The 16,558-nt window shown below is 43.6% G+C and overlaps 2 protein-coding genes across 6 annotated transcripts in view; one reads left to right on the forward strand and one right to left on the reverse strand.

The window, feature by feature from the left end:
- Positions 1-5,391, reverse strand: part of MFSD12 (major facilitator superfamily domain containing 12) — a 53,898-nt gene extending 48,507 nt beyond the window's left edge. Inside the window, exon 1 of the mRNA XM_030220082.1 lies at positions 4,485-5,391. Within this exon, the coding sequence (XP_030075942.1) occupies positions 4,485-4,746 (262 nt within the window). The 5' untranslated portion in view covers positions 4,747-5,391. The remainder of the gene's footprint in view (positions 1-4,484) is intronic.
- Positions 5,392-5,527: 136 nt separating this feature from the next.
- The window catches only part of HMG20B (high mobility group 20B), a 45,513-nt gene continuing 34,482 nt past the window's right edge, over positions 5,528-16,558 (forward strand). The window contains exons 1-2 of one of the 5 annotated variants that reach the window (XM_030220084.1): positions 5,528-5,629; positions 10,458-10,610. In XM_030220084.1, the coding sequence (XP_030075944.1) occupies positions 10,567-10,610 (44 nt within the window). In that variant the 5' untranslated portion in view covers positions 5,528-5,629; positions 10,458-10,566. Of the gene's footprint in view, positions 5,662-6,084; positions 6,163-9,474; positions 9,507-10,457; positions 10,611-16,558 lie in introns of those variants that run through there. The other 4 variants (XM_030220088.1, XM_030220083.1, XM_030220085.1 and 1 more) reach the window with 4 other exon arrangements.

The following is a 16,558-nucleotide window of genomic DNA, read 5'->3' on the forward strand; positions in this document are numbered from 1 at the left end:
GGAAACTTGTTCCAGATGATTAAGACAGCTGATCATTTCATTCTGTTCCTGGTTTCATTTCCTCTAGAATAAACACAGCTGGGACCATTAAGGGTTTCGAAGGAACTTAGTGTGAAATTCCCCTTTTACTATGAAGCCTCATGCTCAAAATTGAGGAGAATAAGGAGGGGAAGTCCCTTACGGCTCTTTCCACACCAAAGCAAGTGGACAACACAACATCTGACATTAGACAAGGAGATGTGGCCTGGTAAAATGTTAAAAAAAAAAATTGTCTCAATCTGAAATCAAAATCTGGACAGGGAGTCAGCCAAAAAAAACATTATCACTAATCATTCATCGACTTTCTCTCTCTCTCTTTATAAGATGCTATCTCTCTTGGCCTAGCCTAACCTCCCCCTCCCCTCCAGTGGCAAGGATCCCCTTAAAAAATAAAATTAGGCCTGCAAGGTCATTCCTTTGCTCCTGCCTCAGTATGCAAGTTATTTTGGTTTCACACTCTTTCTTACTGCAAAGACACTATAGGAGGCAACGGTCAGTCTCTCTCCTTCTGTAGCTGTCAGGTAGTAGTCAAACTTGCTACAGATGCAAGAAAATAACTTTTTCACCTTTGTGCCAATTGCAACAGAAACAGAAGCAGCAAATACCTAGGCAAAATTTTACATATAAGTAATAGTTGAATAATGTTTTTTAAAAAAGGATCATCATCAGATATTGACTGAACATATGGGTCCCTCAATTATATTAGTGGGCAGTGTCTCCAAATTGGTCAGTTTTGTACGTACCATGACAGTAACAAACTTCACTCCTAAGTCACAGGGTACATGGCATATGATCCCAGTCTCTCAAACTTACTGCTGATGCTTGCTGTAGTAACTGCATCAGGTTAAAGAGCGCCTTCTTCTGGAGATCATAAGATATAACAGGTATAGGCAGGATTGTGCTAGTTATTCTTCACAAGTAATTACAATTACTAGTTACTTCTCAGTTGAAAGTAATTACAGTAATTATGTTAAGTCATTTAGGAAAGTAATTGATTACAGTTACCTGCTTAGAGTAATTAATTGCTTTTCGTTTACCAATACCACATCCAATAATACTTATGGTAAAAGGCTTATGGTAGGTGAAGAGGTAAAATATCCATCTTATACACAACCCCAATGTGAATATTACATAACTTCATCTCTTCATGCTTATTTTAGGGAGGTTTGATCAACTCATGCCAACCACATCCTATGTCATGGTCACGTCATGTTGTGCTAGTTACTCTTCAAAAGTAATTAATTACAGTTACTGGGATAGTGAATAGTTACTTTCTTGTAGTAATCAAAAAAGTTAATTAACTACGGTAACTAATTACAAGTAACTCAATATTGCACAACACTGGGTACAGGTAACCTATCCAGGTGTGCTTGAAATTTCATTTTAATCAAGCTTGAGGCACCCAAAACAATAGGAAAATGTTTCCATATCTTTCTTTCACATTTTCTTGTTTCTTGAGGATTTTCTCTTCACATGACTCATTGAGTTATCGCTTTGGACAGAGACTTCTATGACCAATACTGTTCTGATGTTTTTTATCACTATGTTCAGCTTTCTTGTAATGGTGGTGAGAAGTATGTGGTGTGTATGAGTGATGGGAGAAAGTAGGAGCCCTGTTTTACAAGCGATCACAGAGCCAGCAGAATTATGACTGGAAACCCCAAATCTAAGTCTCTTTACATTAGCTTTGAAGTATCTGATAAGTTGACTGTACCCCCTTCTATCTATCCATAATGAAATAAAATGCCCCAGCTGCAGTCCTCTCTCATATTAAGTCTTAAATGGGAAAGAAAACTAGAAGCCAAATTAAACTTTGGCTGGACATAGAAGTGTGTGCTACAGAGCAGAACGCTGGTAAACTTGCACAAACAGTCAAAAGTGTCAATAATTTACAATCTATACTCCCCTGCTGCCAACTACAACAAGCCTGATGTGGTCAGGCTACACAAGAACATTCCTGCAAAAATCCGTGGATCTAGGCTCAAATCTTCCCTATGTAACTCCCAAATGTCCTCAAGACACATTATTTGTTTGGATTTAGCTCACATTTTTTTTAAGTAGTAGCTTCAGGCAAGTTACATACAGGAGGCAGCCTAGTTTGCCCTTTCCAATTAACATAACTAAAGAAGGTACCTGATAACACACATTAGGAAGATAGGAAGTTAGAAAACACAAGACAGCAACTATACTTACCATACTTCAATGTATTTCCCTGTTCCTAGAGGGTTACAATCTAAGGGACCCTTTTACTAAAACATAGAGCACGCTAACAGAATGATGATCAATTTCTCCGTGCTGTTCTGAACAGCGCTGTAAAATTAGCACCAGAACAGCAGAGGGAAATACTGCCCCTATGATCAAAGCTAATAACATGCAAATTTATGTGCTATTAGCACTGATCATCAGGGTACTTCTGTGGGAGGACTGTGCTTGGGCATGTGCCCATGACACAATCCTCCCACAGAAATTGTTTGACAGGTCCAGGCTGTCAAAAAGAAGTCCAGACCTGTCAAACAAATAGATCAACGCAAGGGGCTGGAGATCTGGTGAACCTCCAGCCCCCCACACACTAAAGCTTCCCCAAAACACCTGGTGGTCCAGTGGGATCCCCGATAGCTGCCCCCCCACACCCACCTGGTAGTTTAGTGTCTCCCCAACCCCCGCCCCCCCCCGTACCTTGAAGCAAGAGGAGGGGGTAGCACTCCCTCCTTCTCCTCCAAGTACCACCTTCAAAATAGCAGCACCCTGCCCTACCCGGTGCATCCTGGATGGGGCTTCACTACTATAAGGGGGATGTACTAGTTGGGGCTTCAGCACATATAAGGAGAAATTCCTTGATATGGTAGTGAAGCCCCAAACACTGCTTCCCAGGATGCACCAGGCAGGACACCAACATTTTGAAGGCAGTGCTTGCAACGGGAGGGGGAGTATTATCCCCTTTCCTCCTGCCTTAAGGTACCGGGGGGGGGGGGGGGGAAGACACTAGACTACCAGATGAGGGTGTGGCTATTGAGGGGGGTCCCACAGGATCTTTGTGGTGGGTTCAGGGGTCCACCAGACCCCTGGGGCTGGAGGAAAATGGGAGCCTTAACCATAATGCCGGCTCCAAGGTGGTATAAGGTTAAGGCGGTAGGAGCACTGTACAATCAGAGCACAGTGCTCTGATCATGTGAGCGGAATACCAAAGAGCTCATTTAAATATAATTTAAAATGAGCTCTGCTGTATTTCTTGGCATGCTCATTGTTTGCCGCGCCAGAGCCCTCTGATCATTTGGCGCAAGTAAACGTGGGTGCTACTGTCCTCTAGCGCCTGCATTTACCTTTGATCATTGGCCTGTAAATGCTGTGCATCCTATTTTATACCAATGGGCCACGTGGCACTTAACGCACATTAAACTTTAGTAAAAGGGCCCCTAAGTGTGTAGATGAGGCAATGGAGGGTTAAGTGATTTGTTCAAAATTAAAACTAGCATCAATAGCATTTGAACCTTGTCTTCCTAGTTCTCAGTTTGTTGGTCTATAACTACTATGCTACTTCTTAAGGCCAGTTAAATCCCAACGTAGACCAGAAGGCTCTTTAGGGAACGGAGTCTGTCCCTGTATAGTATAATTTCCACAATGTGAAGGACACTGAGGAAGCTACAACAGAAGAAACCTCTCATGATTTTTTTTTTTCAAAAACTCTTAATTAAGAGACCAGGAGTGGCCTAGTGGTTAGGGTGGTGGACTTTGGTCCTGGGGAACTGAGGAACTGAGTTCAATTCCCACTTCAGGCACAGGCAGCTCCTTGTGACTCTGGGCAAGTCACTTAACCATCCATTGCCCCATGTAAGCCGCATTGAGCCTGCCATGAGTGGGGAAAGTGCGGGGTACAAATGTAACAAAAAAATATATATATATATTCTTGACTGGTGAAGGGCCAGCTAATGTCATAAGCAGGCCTAACAGTTTCTCTGGTGCACCCATTACTCCCCTGGTTTACTAGAAGTGGTTGATGGTATAGCTGCCAGGTGTCTCTGAGACAGAAACATAACAAGGACACAAAATAACCATAAGGCTCATTCACCAGTCTCTGCCCTAGGTCTGTATTAGTACAAGGCTATCAGCTCAATTCATTTATGGCTTTCCCTCTTCATTTTTACTTTAACCAGAGCATCCTCTGTGCTGTTATCCCAGACTTTCTCCAATGTCGTCACAATCAGTATCTTAAGTATGCTTATTAAAAACATCAAGACTTTTTTGGAACATTAGATGCCTCCAAAATCATGCTAAGTGATGGTATAGTATTTTTTTATAATCACATTTTTAAAGAACACCACCACACATATGATGATTCCCCCTCGCTATGGCTCTTTTCTTGCCTTTGGCCCAGTAAACACTCCCAGTTATACAATGTAGCCACGCGGTTAAGGACAAACACTAAAAACAGTTCCCGACAAACATACCAATCAAGTGCCAGGATTTCCTTCGGCTGTAGCAAGAGCAGGCAGTAGTGTGGTCGGACTCGTAGCCAACCAGTGGGGTGCAGATGCCATCGGCAATCTGGCCCACCAGCAGCAGAATACCGGCGAAGGTGCTGCTGAAGCCAAGCACTGCGTGGTAATATACCAAGAAATAAGTGAACCAGATGGAGGCACACAGGTCGTTCAAGAAATGTCCGATGGAGTAGCTGATCTGGGCTCGTAAGGGCAGCGACTCAAACTCCATGACCGCAGCAGTGTAAGCTCTGAAATATTGCACTTCTCCCCCTTAAGTGTCCGTCTCACCTTCTCCCTGTCTTGTTACTGTGGGTTTTGGTAGAACTCATTTAAAAATGATTAACTTCAGAAATTCCTGGACCGTGTTCGCAAAGTCTTTTTTTCAAACCCATTGGAAAGGGAAAGCATAGAACGCCTTTTAAACTGGTCTCTTTATAGATCAGTTTGCAGGCTACCCTTGTTTATCTGCCCTGACGGAAAACTAAAACCCCACCTATCCGAACCTTTTTTTTTTTTTTTTGCAGTAAGAGTAACGTAGGAATGTTTAACTAGTTGAGCCGGGAGAAAGAAACCTTCAGAAACGAAGATCATTGCTCTTCCACTTCCCAGTCCGACTCCTCCTCCATCAGTTTGAAATGAAATCTCTCCCGATCTGGATGTCACCTCCAAACTCAATCCCCAGAAATTCTAACCAAGCTCCAGCCGTATTTCAACTGTACCTCCAGAACCCGTATATGTATCCACCGACTTATTATTACAGCAGCTTGGTGGTGGTACAGTGTAAAGAGATTAAAGAGAACACTGATGATAACCTACACTAAAAGGGCGGAACTTGCGGAGATTAGCGGCAAAAGGCACCAACCAGGACAGAGCTGAAGCAACCTGAGCCAATAGAAAGGAGGATGGGGGGTTGTGCAAGGGGCGTGGTTAGATAGAGTTCTGACTGTGTCCTAGTCTCTCTCCATTCATCACATCCTGTTTTGGAGGGATCGATTCGTGACCGCCTTTTCCTGAAGTCTGCTACCTTGGGACGGGACGTCTCGTGATCTGTTGTGTTTAGTCCTTGTGCAACTATGGCTTCTTAGTCTTCTTGATGGACAACCAAAGGGCCGGTTAGTTGATTCAGAAGGGCAACAGAGATGGGGTAAATAATATAAGGAAAGGCCATGGACCCTGAGCGTACTCTATTGTTAGGAGGGGCGAGATGGCAGTAACTACTCCAAAAGTGCATTTGCTGTGATGGCCTTAATCCAATTTTTAACTCGCGGTTGTTTTGTTTTTATTCGTGGGTAGCTTTTTGGTGGCCTTTTTCCCCCCATTAATTTCGCACTCTATTTTTAGCTTTTTCCCGCTAGCGGGAAATAATCGAGGTTCGCAACTTTATAGAAATGATAAATAGTAGTAGTTGCTGCTGCTGCGATGCGACTCACCCGACTCCTCCACCCCCACCCCCGGAAACAGGCGGCAGCCGGCACAGGAACATGTCAGGGCCGTCTGTCTGCGAGAGGGATTTGGGGGGGGGGGGGGGGAGGAGGAGGAGGAGGAAGGAATGAGGGGGAGGAGGATCCCCGTCCCGGAAACACGAAACGAAACACAAACATCCTGCGAGCAGGTTGCGATTGCGAATGAGAGAATCTCTCTCTGGGTGAGTTTGTTAGGGACAAGAAAGTATGGTTTTCCCGATTGTCCAAATTAAAAAGAAGACGTGACAGGGCCGTTTAGCCACACCTCAGGCCCCTAACAGAGAAATTCCTACTTATTTGCTTGTATAGTAAACGGCCCCACCCCGGCTTCTTCACGAACTATTTCTAAGGCCTCCTTTTCGACTGCCCATTGCTTCTTTTACCAAAAGCAATAGATACCAAGACGGTTACCTGCTTTCTTTTTTCCAACTTCACTTGACTGTTAGCTGCTGCCAGCCGGGCTTCCTTGGTTGCCATGGCAGCTGATGGTGGGTGGGGGGAGGGCTAGGGCTGAGCCTGCTGTTGGTGCCTGGAATAGTTTGAATAGTTTAGAGAGACACACGCACACTCATCCCAACTACCCGAGGGGTCAGGTCCTCTGAAACCTGCAGCACCAGTCGAACTCCCTTAGTTGATCATAATATGCAGGGCCTCCTATCATTCCTTGACTCTCCTTATACAGACTGGAGGAGTAGGCTCATGGTTACAGCAACATGTGGAAAAGTCAGGGTTCAAATCCCACTGTCCACTCTCCTTATGATGTTGGGCAAGTCACTTAAGGCAGTGTTGCCAACTTCGCTTTTTTTTTCTGTGAGTTGGGATGCCAGGTGCTAACGGTGCAGAGCCACTGTGCAGGACAGGTTCAGGGTAAGCACTGGTTAGGTTTCCTCTAATGCCCAGTAGTTGGAAGGGAAGTAGCTGGGTGAGTGTTTTAGTGTATGATTAAACTTCTCAGTATATAAAAAAAAATTGGGCATATTTTGGAGCTTAGTGGTTAGGGTGGTGGACTTTGGTCCTGGGGAACTGAGGAACTGAGTTTGATTCCCACTTCAGGCACAGGCAGCTCCTTGTGACTCTGGGCAAGTCACTTAACCCTCCGTTGCCCCAGGTACAATAAGTACCTGTATACAATATGTAAGCCGCATTGAGCCTGCCATGAGTGGGAAAGCGCGGGGTACAAATGTAACAAAAAAAACAGATATTGTTTGATTTGCGTTTATCATTTAGGGAAAATGTACTTGTTTTTCCACGACTACCTGGCAACTTTTCTTTTTCTCATTTTCTGCTGGGCTGGTGAGCAGAAAAAATCCCTGCTGAGACATTGGAGGGCTGAGTGGGAGGAGACGGGATTTGATATACTGCCTTTCTGTGGTTACAATAGAAACGGTTTGCATATATTATATACAGATACTTAGTTTGTACCTGGGACAATGGAGGGCTAAGTGACTTGCCCAGAGTCACAAAGAGCAGGGTTCCCCCAGCTGCTGCACTGACCAGTCCATTGGGCTACTCCAAGCTGGGAGGAAGTAAGCGGAAAGTGTTGGAGTGGGAGATATGAACACGTGGCAAGCAGGGCCAGATTTATAGTGGCCCTTCCTAAGCTGTTAACATTTAAGAGCCAGCTCCTCCATTATGTAGGAAGTGAATTTTAGGTTTAATAGTTTTTCATGCTAAGGAGACCCCTTGTAATGTGAGGGTATATATAGCTTGTCTATCTTAGACCTAAATTTAGTCCTCTGGTGAAGATCAGGGAAGATGCTGGATCGGTGGGGGGTGGGCGGGGAGGAAGGTGAGATCAGGGAATATGTTGACCACAGGGGAGTGAGAGTAGGTGGAAAAGAAGATCAGTGGAAATACTGGTCATGGAGGGGGGAAGAAAAAGGAAAGAAGAAGAGCTGCTGGGCATGGAAAGAGGGAAGGAAAGAGAGATACAAGAAAGAAGAACCAGGGACCAACATGATTAGAAAAATAAAATCACCAGACAAAATATAGTTACATACCTGTAGTGGTTGTTCTCCATGGACAATGGGATAGTTCAACCACACAAGTGGTGATGTCAGCAGATGACGGTGCAAAACTGGCAAGAGATTCCAAGCTAATAGTCTCGAGAGATACTTGTAAATGCGTGTGTGGGAATTCCCGCCTAAGGCGGGGTAGTATAAATAGCACTCCTAGCACGTTCTATCCTCAAGCATGCTTCAACTCAGGGTAGGGAGGGCGGGATTGTGTGGCTGAAATATTCCACTGTCCATGGAGAACAGAACAACTGTATTTTCTCCTAGGACAGTGGTTGATCTTTCTGCCACACAATTGGTGATGCCCAAGCCATAAGTTGCTACAGTGTGAATACAGAGTAATTCTCAGTGTTATATTCATGGCAATGCAGAATAAAATAGGCTTGTATAAACACACATTGAACAACGAAAAATATAAAGAGGAGGAGGTGGTGACTTGAAGTATCATAAAGAAGAATTTAATACTGAATATGTAAAATCAAAAACAGAATCAGAATAACCAGGTTGATCTAAACAGTAGTGTCTAGCAAACATATGTATCGTGGACCAAGTGGCTGCAGTACAAATGTCCTGAATAGATGCTCTGCAAGTGTGCTGTAGTGGTCACCATAGCACGTAGATGATGAGCAGTAATTCGTGGTATTGGTGACATATTTGTCTGATAATAACAGAAGTTAATGCAGTGCAATCCAGGAGGACAAAGTCCTTTTAGAGACAGGGTAGTTCTTATGATTCGGATGAATAGAAAGAAACAGCTGAGATGGTCTCTCTGTATACGAAGTGCGTTGTAAATAGGTTTGTAGAAGACGCTTGCAATGTGTAACAATTCTTCAGATGAATGATGTGGAGGTGGGCAATAAACAGGAAGTATTAAAGGTTGATTAAGGTGAAAATCTGAAACTACCTTAGGTAAGAACTTTGGATGAATTCTCAAAATTACTTTATTTAAAATTTGCGTATAAGGTGGATAATTAACTAAAGCTTGTATCTCACTTATATGACAAGCTGAAGGTATAGTAATGAGAAACACCGCTTTAATCCCTCTGGACCGGCCTGGATCCCTCCCGTTCAGCGATTTGTGTGTGTGTGTATATATATATATATATATATATATGTGTGTGTGTGTAGGTGTGTGTTTGTTGGTTCTTTTGAGGAGAGCTGTGTTGTCAGTTTATGGTTTTTTGGTTGCTTAAAAAAAATTTTTGTTACATGCTTTCATTCATTCTCATGCTGTACCTTGGCGCCTAGGGAAAGTACGGCACCTTTTGCATGTCAAACAGGCTTGTTATTGGCCTTGTGTCCTTTGCTGCTCAGGTTCCTGGGTGCACAGGTTATGGCTTTCTTTCCTTCTGCTATGGTACTGTTTACTGGATTTTTCTACCTAGCAAGGGCTCTTATTGGCTCTCTCGGATGCGTCAGAAATGTCAGTCTCCGCCTCCTGGAAGGCGTACACAACCCATCAGCCAATCACTGGGCCGGTCTGGAGGGACTAAAGGAAAGCAAATTAGTAGGTAAGGTCTAATTTCTCCTTGATTTTTCCAAGAGTCAGGTGACAATTTAATGACAAAGTTCAGATGGTGAACAATGAAAATCCCAACAGTGTACAAAATACATTGGAACGTGTACATTGAATGGGCTTCATCTCATTTACTGCACAGGAGTTGCTAGCACGACTTTATAAAAGAAGCCCATAATTTGTAATACCTCCACTCTTTAATGTGAAAAATAAAAAAGTTACAGAAGTTCAAATGTGTAACTTTTGCAGACTTCTTATGGACCCAAGACATGGAAAATCAGCCATTCTCAACATTTTGGATCTGCTACTTTAGTCACCTTTTTCCCAGAGACAATCATTTAGTGAAACATGAAAAACGTTTTACTGACAGCCTCAAGGAAAAGGTAGGAAGAGGGGGAGGGGCGGGAAAGAGTAACAGGGAGAAACAGAGAGATGTGGATTGGTATCCTTACCTTAAAAACCCCATAATCTTGCCAGGTACTTGTGACCTGGATTGGTCACTGTGTTGGAAATGGGATACTGGGCTTGATGGACTTTTGGTATGACCCTGTATGGCGTTTCTTTTTTACATTCTTATACAATGGGATTTAAAGTCAGAATTCAGGATTAGTCAAGTCTCCCACCAGAAACTGGGTTACCCAACTGTCCTGTGAAAGTGCCACAATACTCGCCAAGTTTGAGGTTCATATCTCTTCGAAGTGTTCACATGTTGTATCTGTGACGTGTCATGATCTCTCAGAATGCTTTAAGCACTTGAAGTGCTACACAATAGAGATGACAATCCCCCTGGCATTTTATTTCTACACCCCCCCCCCCCCATTAAAAAGAAAACTATATTGTTAATGGAAAAAAAAATGTAATCCAAATTGTTGCTCAAAGTGCATCAAGATAATGAGGACATTGTTAGCCAATAGAGACTTACTGACCTGAATTTGCTTTCTTCTAGAGTCTAGAAGTGTTTCTTGAAGAAATCTGATGCAGTGACATGCAGTGCCTGTCGTATATAGGACTTTGTTTTCAAGAAGTGGGAGAAGATCCTCTGGACTGCAGTAGCCATGTCCCAGGGCATGAAGCAGCTAACCACAGCAGAAGGAATTCTGTAAGTACTGGCTTCACATGGGCACGCTTTCTGCTTTCAGTGAGAAGGAGCAACAGGCTCAGAACCATGGAAATCAGGGTTCAAATTCTTCTCCTTAGGCAAATCACTCTCTATTGCTACAGGTACCAACTTAGAAGTGTTGGGAAATGCTTACTTTACTTGAATTTCTAACATACCTCAAAGGCTTTGGAAAAGCAGTAATAGAATCAAAAATGTGTGTAAAACAAAAGACCTTGATTTTATTATGATTGTCTGCATAGGATTGTTACTCCCATGCATAAAAGCAGAGGGATTCTTTCCGTGGAGCCAGCCAGCATACACTTGGCTGTAATATTAAGCCATCTTTACAATATCTGAGATCCTGTTGTGTTTATTTACATTTTCTCACCATCTTGCTAGTCCAGCCCAAATTGAGGGGTTACACCACCCTAGCAGCAGATGGAGGCAGAGATCTGAGCTTTCCAGCGACATCGTCTCTATAAAGAGTGGTGCAGCCTGGACTTTGCCAGTATTTCTCTGCCTCCATGAGATGGACTAGTGTAGCAGGATTTCTTTCTATGCTGGGTGTAACTCCTTGGAGCTCAGTGTGCAACCTGTAGTCCTTGGTTGAGTCCTTGGGAAATTCTCGGGAATCAGTCTGCAGATCTTCCCCTTGACTGAGCAGGAGGAGTTTGTGTGCTCGGGCTCCAAGCCCCAGCCTGCAGTCCATGGCTTGGCGAGTACCTTTTCTTTGTGGGGCCGTCTTTTTTTTTTTTTTTTTTTTTTTTTCCCTTCTACTAGTTGTTAATGCCTTCAGTCAATTCCCTCTGCAGGAGCATTAAAGTCTTCAAAAAAAAATAGAGAAATAATTGAAAGAGAAACTGAAACTTGTTGTCGGGGAAAACCTTAAGATTAGCAGAGGCAACAGAGAGAGAATTCCCTTGTGAGCTGCATGTTTCTGATGTTGGAGAGCAGGCAAATGCCATGGTGGTTCTTGTGGGGAAGCTGCTGTCAGGAACAATGACCTTCTTAATTCCCAACCAGGTGGTTTCTGCATGGTGGGAGATTTTTGTGTCATAGCGCATGTTTAATGAACAAGATGATCCCACTCTGGCTTCTGACTAGGGGACTTCTGCAAGGGGTCTGTCACAATCCTGGCGTTCCAGTTTTCTGTAGACTCTCACAGCCTGCTTGCAGAAGGCAATGGACCGGCCTAAACTAGCACAGGGAAGGACATTTATAAGAGGGCTGTCGGGGGGGGGGGGGGGGGGGGGGGGCTGGGCCTTGCTCTTGGACAGCAGTCTGGGACAGTTTTAAGAAGGCTAGGACTCCTGCTGCATCCATGGCAAAAGACTGGGATGTGGGTAAGGACATCAAAGTGGCTAGTCCATTGGGTAGCCTAGTCTCAGATCAGGGAGAGCTGTTTCCTGAAGAAGAGGAAGACTCCTCCATTGTCCACTTGTTCAGATTAGATAACTTTATTGGCATGACAATTTTATGTCTTGCCAAAGTAATACATTTTGCATATGAAGCATGGAAAGAATCAGAGATAATTTAGGGAAAGGGAAATGGGACTTGATATACCGCTTTTCTGTGGTTTTTTTGCAACTACATTCAAAGCGGTTTACATAGTATATTCAGGTACTTATTTGTACCAGGGGCAATGGAGGGTTAAGTGACTTGCCCAGAGTCACAAGGAGCTGCAGTGGGAATCGAATTCAGTTCCCCAGGATCAAAGTCCACTGCACTAACCACTAGGCTACTCCTCCACTCCAAATCCAAATTTACAAATCAATGGTAACAGTAAAGTAAAGCTTATTCTTTTAGGATGAGCTCTCCACCCTGATCTTGCAGGTGATGGCTTCTGGGCATCAAAATGGCAGATTAAATTTAAAGTGGACAAGTGCAAAGTGATGCACATTGGGAAGAATAACCCATATTATAGCTACATGATTCTAGGTTCCGATTAAGAGTCACTGTGGAGGAAAAGGATTTAGGTGTCAAGGACCACACAGAAATCTTCTGTTCAGTGTGCAGCAGTGGCCAAAAAAAGCAAACAGATTGTTAAGAATTAGGAAAGGAATAGAAATTAGAGAATAAAAGAATATCATAATTCCTACGTATCATGGCATGGTGAGACCACACCTTGAGAGTTGTGTGCAATTCTGATCACTGCATCTCAAAAAAGATACAGTGGACCTATACAAAGAAAGGCGACTAAAATGATTAAGGGAATGGAACAACTCGTATATGAGGAAAGGCTAAAGAGGTTAGGGCTCTTCATCTTGGGGAAGAGATTTCTGAGGAGAGAAATGATTAAAGGTCTATGAGTGGAATAGGTTGACACAAATCGATTGTTTACTCTTATTCAAAAAATACAAAAAGTAGGGGACACTGCATGAAGTAGAAAATTTAAAGCCTGATTCCATGTGTACGTGTTCTGGTTTTGAATAAGTTTGGGGGGGGGGGGGGGGGGGGGGAAATGGTTGCCTCTTAGTAGAATGAGTTAGGTCTTTATTCGGGAAGGTTTTAGGGAAAGATTTTTTTTTTTTGGGGGGGGGGGGGGGGACGAGACTGCTGTTGGGTGGGTTAAGAACCTTCTGTTTTTCATTATGTGAAGCTATAAGAGCCAAAGCCCCATATACTTTGTAGGCTAACTTGGGTAGGGTGGGACAGGGGGAGGGAAGTTTTTCTCAGGGGGGATTAGATTCTAAATGAAAATGTTAACAAAATGTGCACAATAACAACCATCGTAGAATTCCACAATTAATGGCATTTAGCATATGGACATATTAAGTACATCTGCAAATTGCCATCGAATGGAAATTTCATTATGGGTAGTAGCTGTTTGTTAGATATTATAGTGTATTCAGTGGAATGTATGAATGGATTTAGTTGCACCTGTTTGGTTTTGTATCCTGGTATTTAATAAATAGATTTAAATATAAAACAAACTGAAGAAAATATTTTTTCTGAAAGCAGGATACTAGGCTAGGTGGACCCTTAGTCTGATCCAGTAAGGGAACTCTGTTCTGTGTGCATAGCTGAGGCAGTACCAGAGGAAGTGGTTGGGGGGGGGGGGGGGAGGTAGACCCCATTTTGGAGGATCTCTGCAAACCATCCAGGTCCTCTCCACTTGTTGGAGTGTGGGAATCCCTAGATCTATCCTTAAAGGAGACTAGAGTTATGGGGTAGCTTTACCATCTTCTGCAGGAAGCTTTAAACTGGGGGGGGGGGGGGTTGTTTAGGATTGTTTTGTCTTTTGTTTTGGGTTTTTTTTTGGGGGGGGGGGGGTTTGTCCAGGGTGTGTGATATGATGACATGGCTCCTCTTCAGTACTAGGAGTCCGGGTGGCCGTGTGCAGGGTCGATGTAGCTAGAGCCTTGTTTCAGCAATTGCCAGGGCAGAGTCCAGGGCAGCCTTCCTGGTTCATGTTCAGTACCCATGTCTGTTTTAATCATTCCCACAGTTCTGCGTATGTCTAGTAGATCTATAGAAGTAAGTAGTAGTATGTGCTCTATGACCTTAGGTTAGGATTAATTTGAGGGTACTGGCTTTGGTATTCTGGAGCATAGATGACTATAGCACCACAGTTGACCTGGTGACTGTGCATGCAAGGAACATTAGACTAACCTTCCCTTCCGTGGTTGACTGCTCTTTGGGGAGGTTTGGAAGAATTGCTCAAGGTCCTGGGGAGGCCAGGCTCTAGAAATTGCCCTAAGACTAGTCTTGTAGCCCTTTCGTGGGATCTGTGTATGTCTAATTGTGAGCCATGTAGAACATTTGGATATCACGACATATAAATTAGCAATACATGAAAAGGGCCCAGGTAAGGCTCAGTGAGCCACCTCTGTGGAAGTACAGGTGGGAGGTCAGCTCTGCCTCTTCTTCCAGGAGTGGGCTCATATTACTTCATGCCATTGGGTTCTTGAGGTTATTAGTGGAATTATGCCCTGGAGATGGCAAAACATATTGGCAATTTTTTTTTATGGTGTCTTCTTGCAAGACAGGCCTCAAATGAAGAGCAGTAGTGAGATTCTTCAGCATCTTTTTCTAGTTGGGGGCCATTGAACCAGTTCCCTTAGAGGGTTGGGGGTGCTACTCCACCTACTTGGTTTCCAAGAAGGGGGAACATTCTGTCCTATTCAGGACCTGAAGGGCATCAAAGCTTCTCTGTATGTTCAGTGATCCCATTAGTCAAGATGGGAGAGTTTCTCACCTCCCTGGATCTGTTGCTTACTTTCACATTACAATCAGGAATGTGGCCAAATGGTTTCTTCACTTTTGTGTCTTGGGTAGACATTTTCAATTCTAAGCATTTCTGTTTAGTTTTTCAGTGGTGCCAAGGACATTCTCCGCTAGTGGAAGCCTTCCTGCATTAGGGAAGGTATCAGAGTTCATAAGTATTTGGATGATTGGTTGATTTGGTCCAGCTTGGCAGAGGGTTTGTGGGTGGCCACATTCAGGGTGATCCATGTTCTTGAGAGTTTCAGCCGGGTAGTGAACTACCCCAAGAATCAACATGTCCTGTGCTCAGTCCCTGGATTATGTGAGGCATGGTTTAATACTAAGGCTGGCAAGGTTCTTCAGACTTTTGAAAGGATGCTGAAGGGGCAGGTAAGGAGCCTTTGCAGTCAGCAGACCCTGAATGCCTGGGATTATCTACAGCTCTTAAGCATGATGGTGGCAATGTTGTAAGTGGTTCCTTGGGAGTGGGCTTGCTTGCTTCTGCTGCAGTGAATTTTGTTTCCAAGTTTAAGCTTAATTAGCAACCTTTCTGAGCGGTTTACAATATATCATAGGAAAAAGAAGAAAAATCAGAAAAGGAATTCACGCAATGATAGGAAAAGGAGGAGGCACGAGAGTAGGAAGATATAGCGAAGCTGAGCATCCCCAATCCCCCTCCCCCCCCATGAGGCCAGCGAAGGAAGGAGCCATGGCCAGCAAAAGAGAACTAGGGGGTCTCCCCATAGACGTCTCTAAAGAGGAGAGTCTTAAGGTCTGTCTTAAACTTTGTCAAGATTACCCAAGTCTCAGGAGTGTGATATTCAACTTCTTTGCTGACTTCCACCAAATAGGAGTTGGTGTGGTGGAGTTCACCCTCAGTCTCCTCAGGGAGCTATAATAATGACTGACACTTCTTTTGAGATGGGGAGCCCATTGTCAGGGGCAGGTGATACAGGACCAGTGGTTGAAGCAGGACGTATATTGGCCCCTCAGTCAGTTGGAGGTGAGGGCCATTTGTCTAGTCCTGATGAGGTTCTTTCCCTTTCTGAAAGGGAGAGTGGTTTGCATAATGTCCTCTAATGCCATGGTCAGACCCTTGAAATGATCCTGTTGAGACTCAAGGGTTATTTCTCTTCCAGTCATTGTTACCCTTTTAAAGGCCTGGAAGGCATTTACTTTGGTGGCATATGTACGGGTCTGGTGTTTATTTGAGTTCTGGTGTACAGACTGAGGGCTATCCACCTGGATAGTAGATGTTGCATGCAATTTACCCTTTTTGCATTCTCGTTTGGCCCTCAGCTCACTCAAGGTGCAGGTGGCAGTCCTGTTTTAGAGGGAGGATTAAGGGCATCTCATGGAGGAGCACTTGGATATATCTTGATGCGTTATTTCTGTTGTTTTTTTTTTGGGGGGGGGGGGTGTTGGCATCTTCAGGTTCTTTAGCTCACTGTTACGCTGAAAAAAGACTTGGTGATTGTGTGTCTATGCCGCCCTTTACCTAATAATATCCTAATAACTCTTGATTGCTGGAAAGGAGGAAAACTTAATGCTGGTTCATTATGGACTGAGATCATATCATTGGTCAAAAACCTCTTGTGTTCCTAACATTGTTCTTTTTTGTTAATTTTTTAATTCTTAGATTTTTATATTTATTTTAATTATAATTCCTCTCTTTTCTTCAATATCAATTGCATTTTTAGGTACACATCTTAACTTAACATCTTTACATCCACATCATAACT

This window comes from Microcaecilia unicolor, chromosome 11, assembly GCF_901765095.1.
Source record: "Microcaecilia unicolor chromosome 11, aMicUni1.1, whole genome shotgun sequence".
NCBI classification, from domain to species: Eukaryota; Metazoa; Chordata; class Amphibia; order Gymnophiona; family Siphonopidae; genus Microcaecilia; species Microcaecilia unicolor.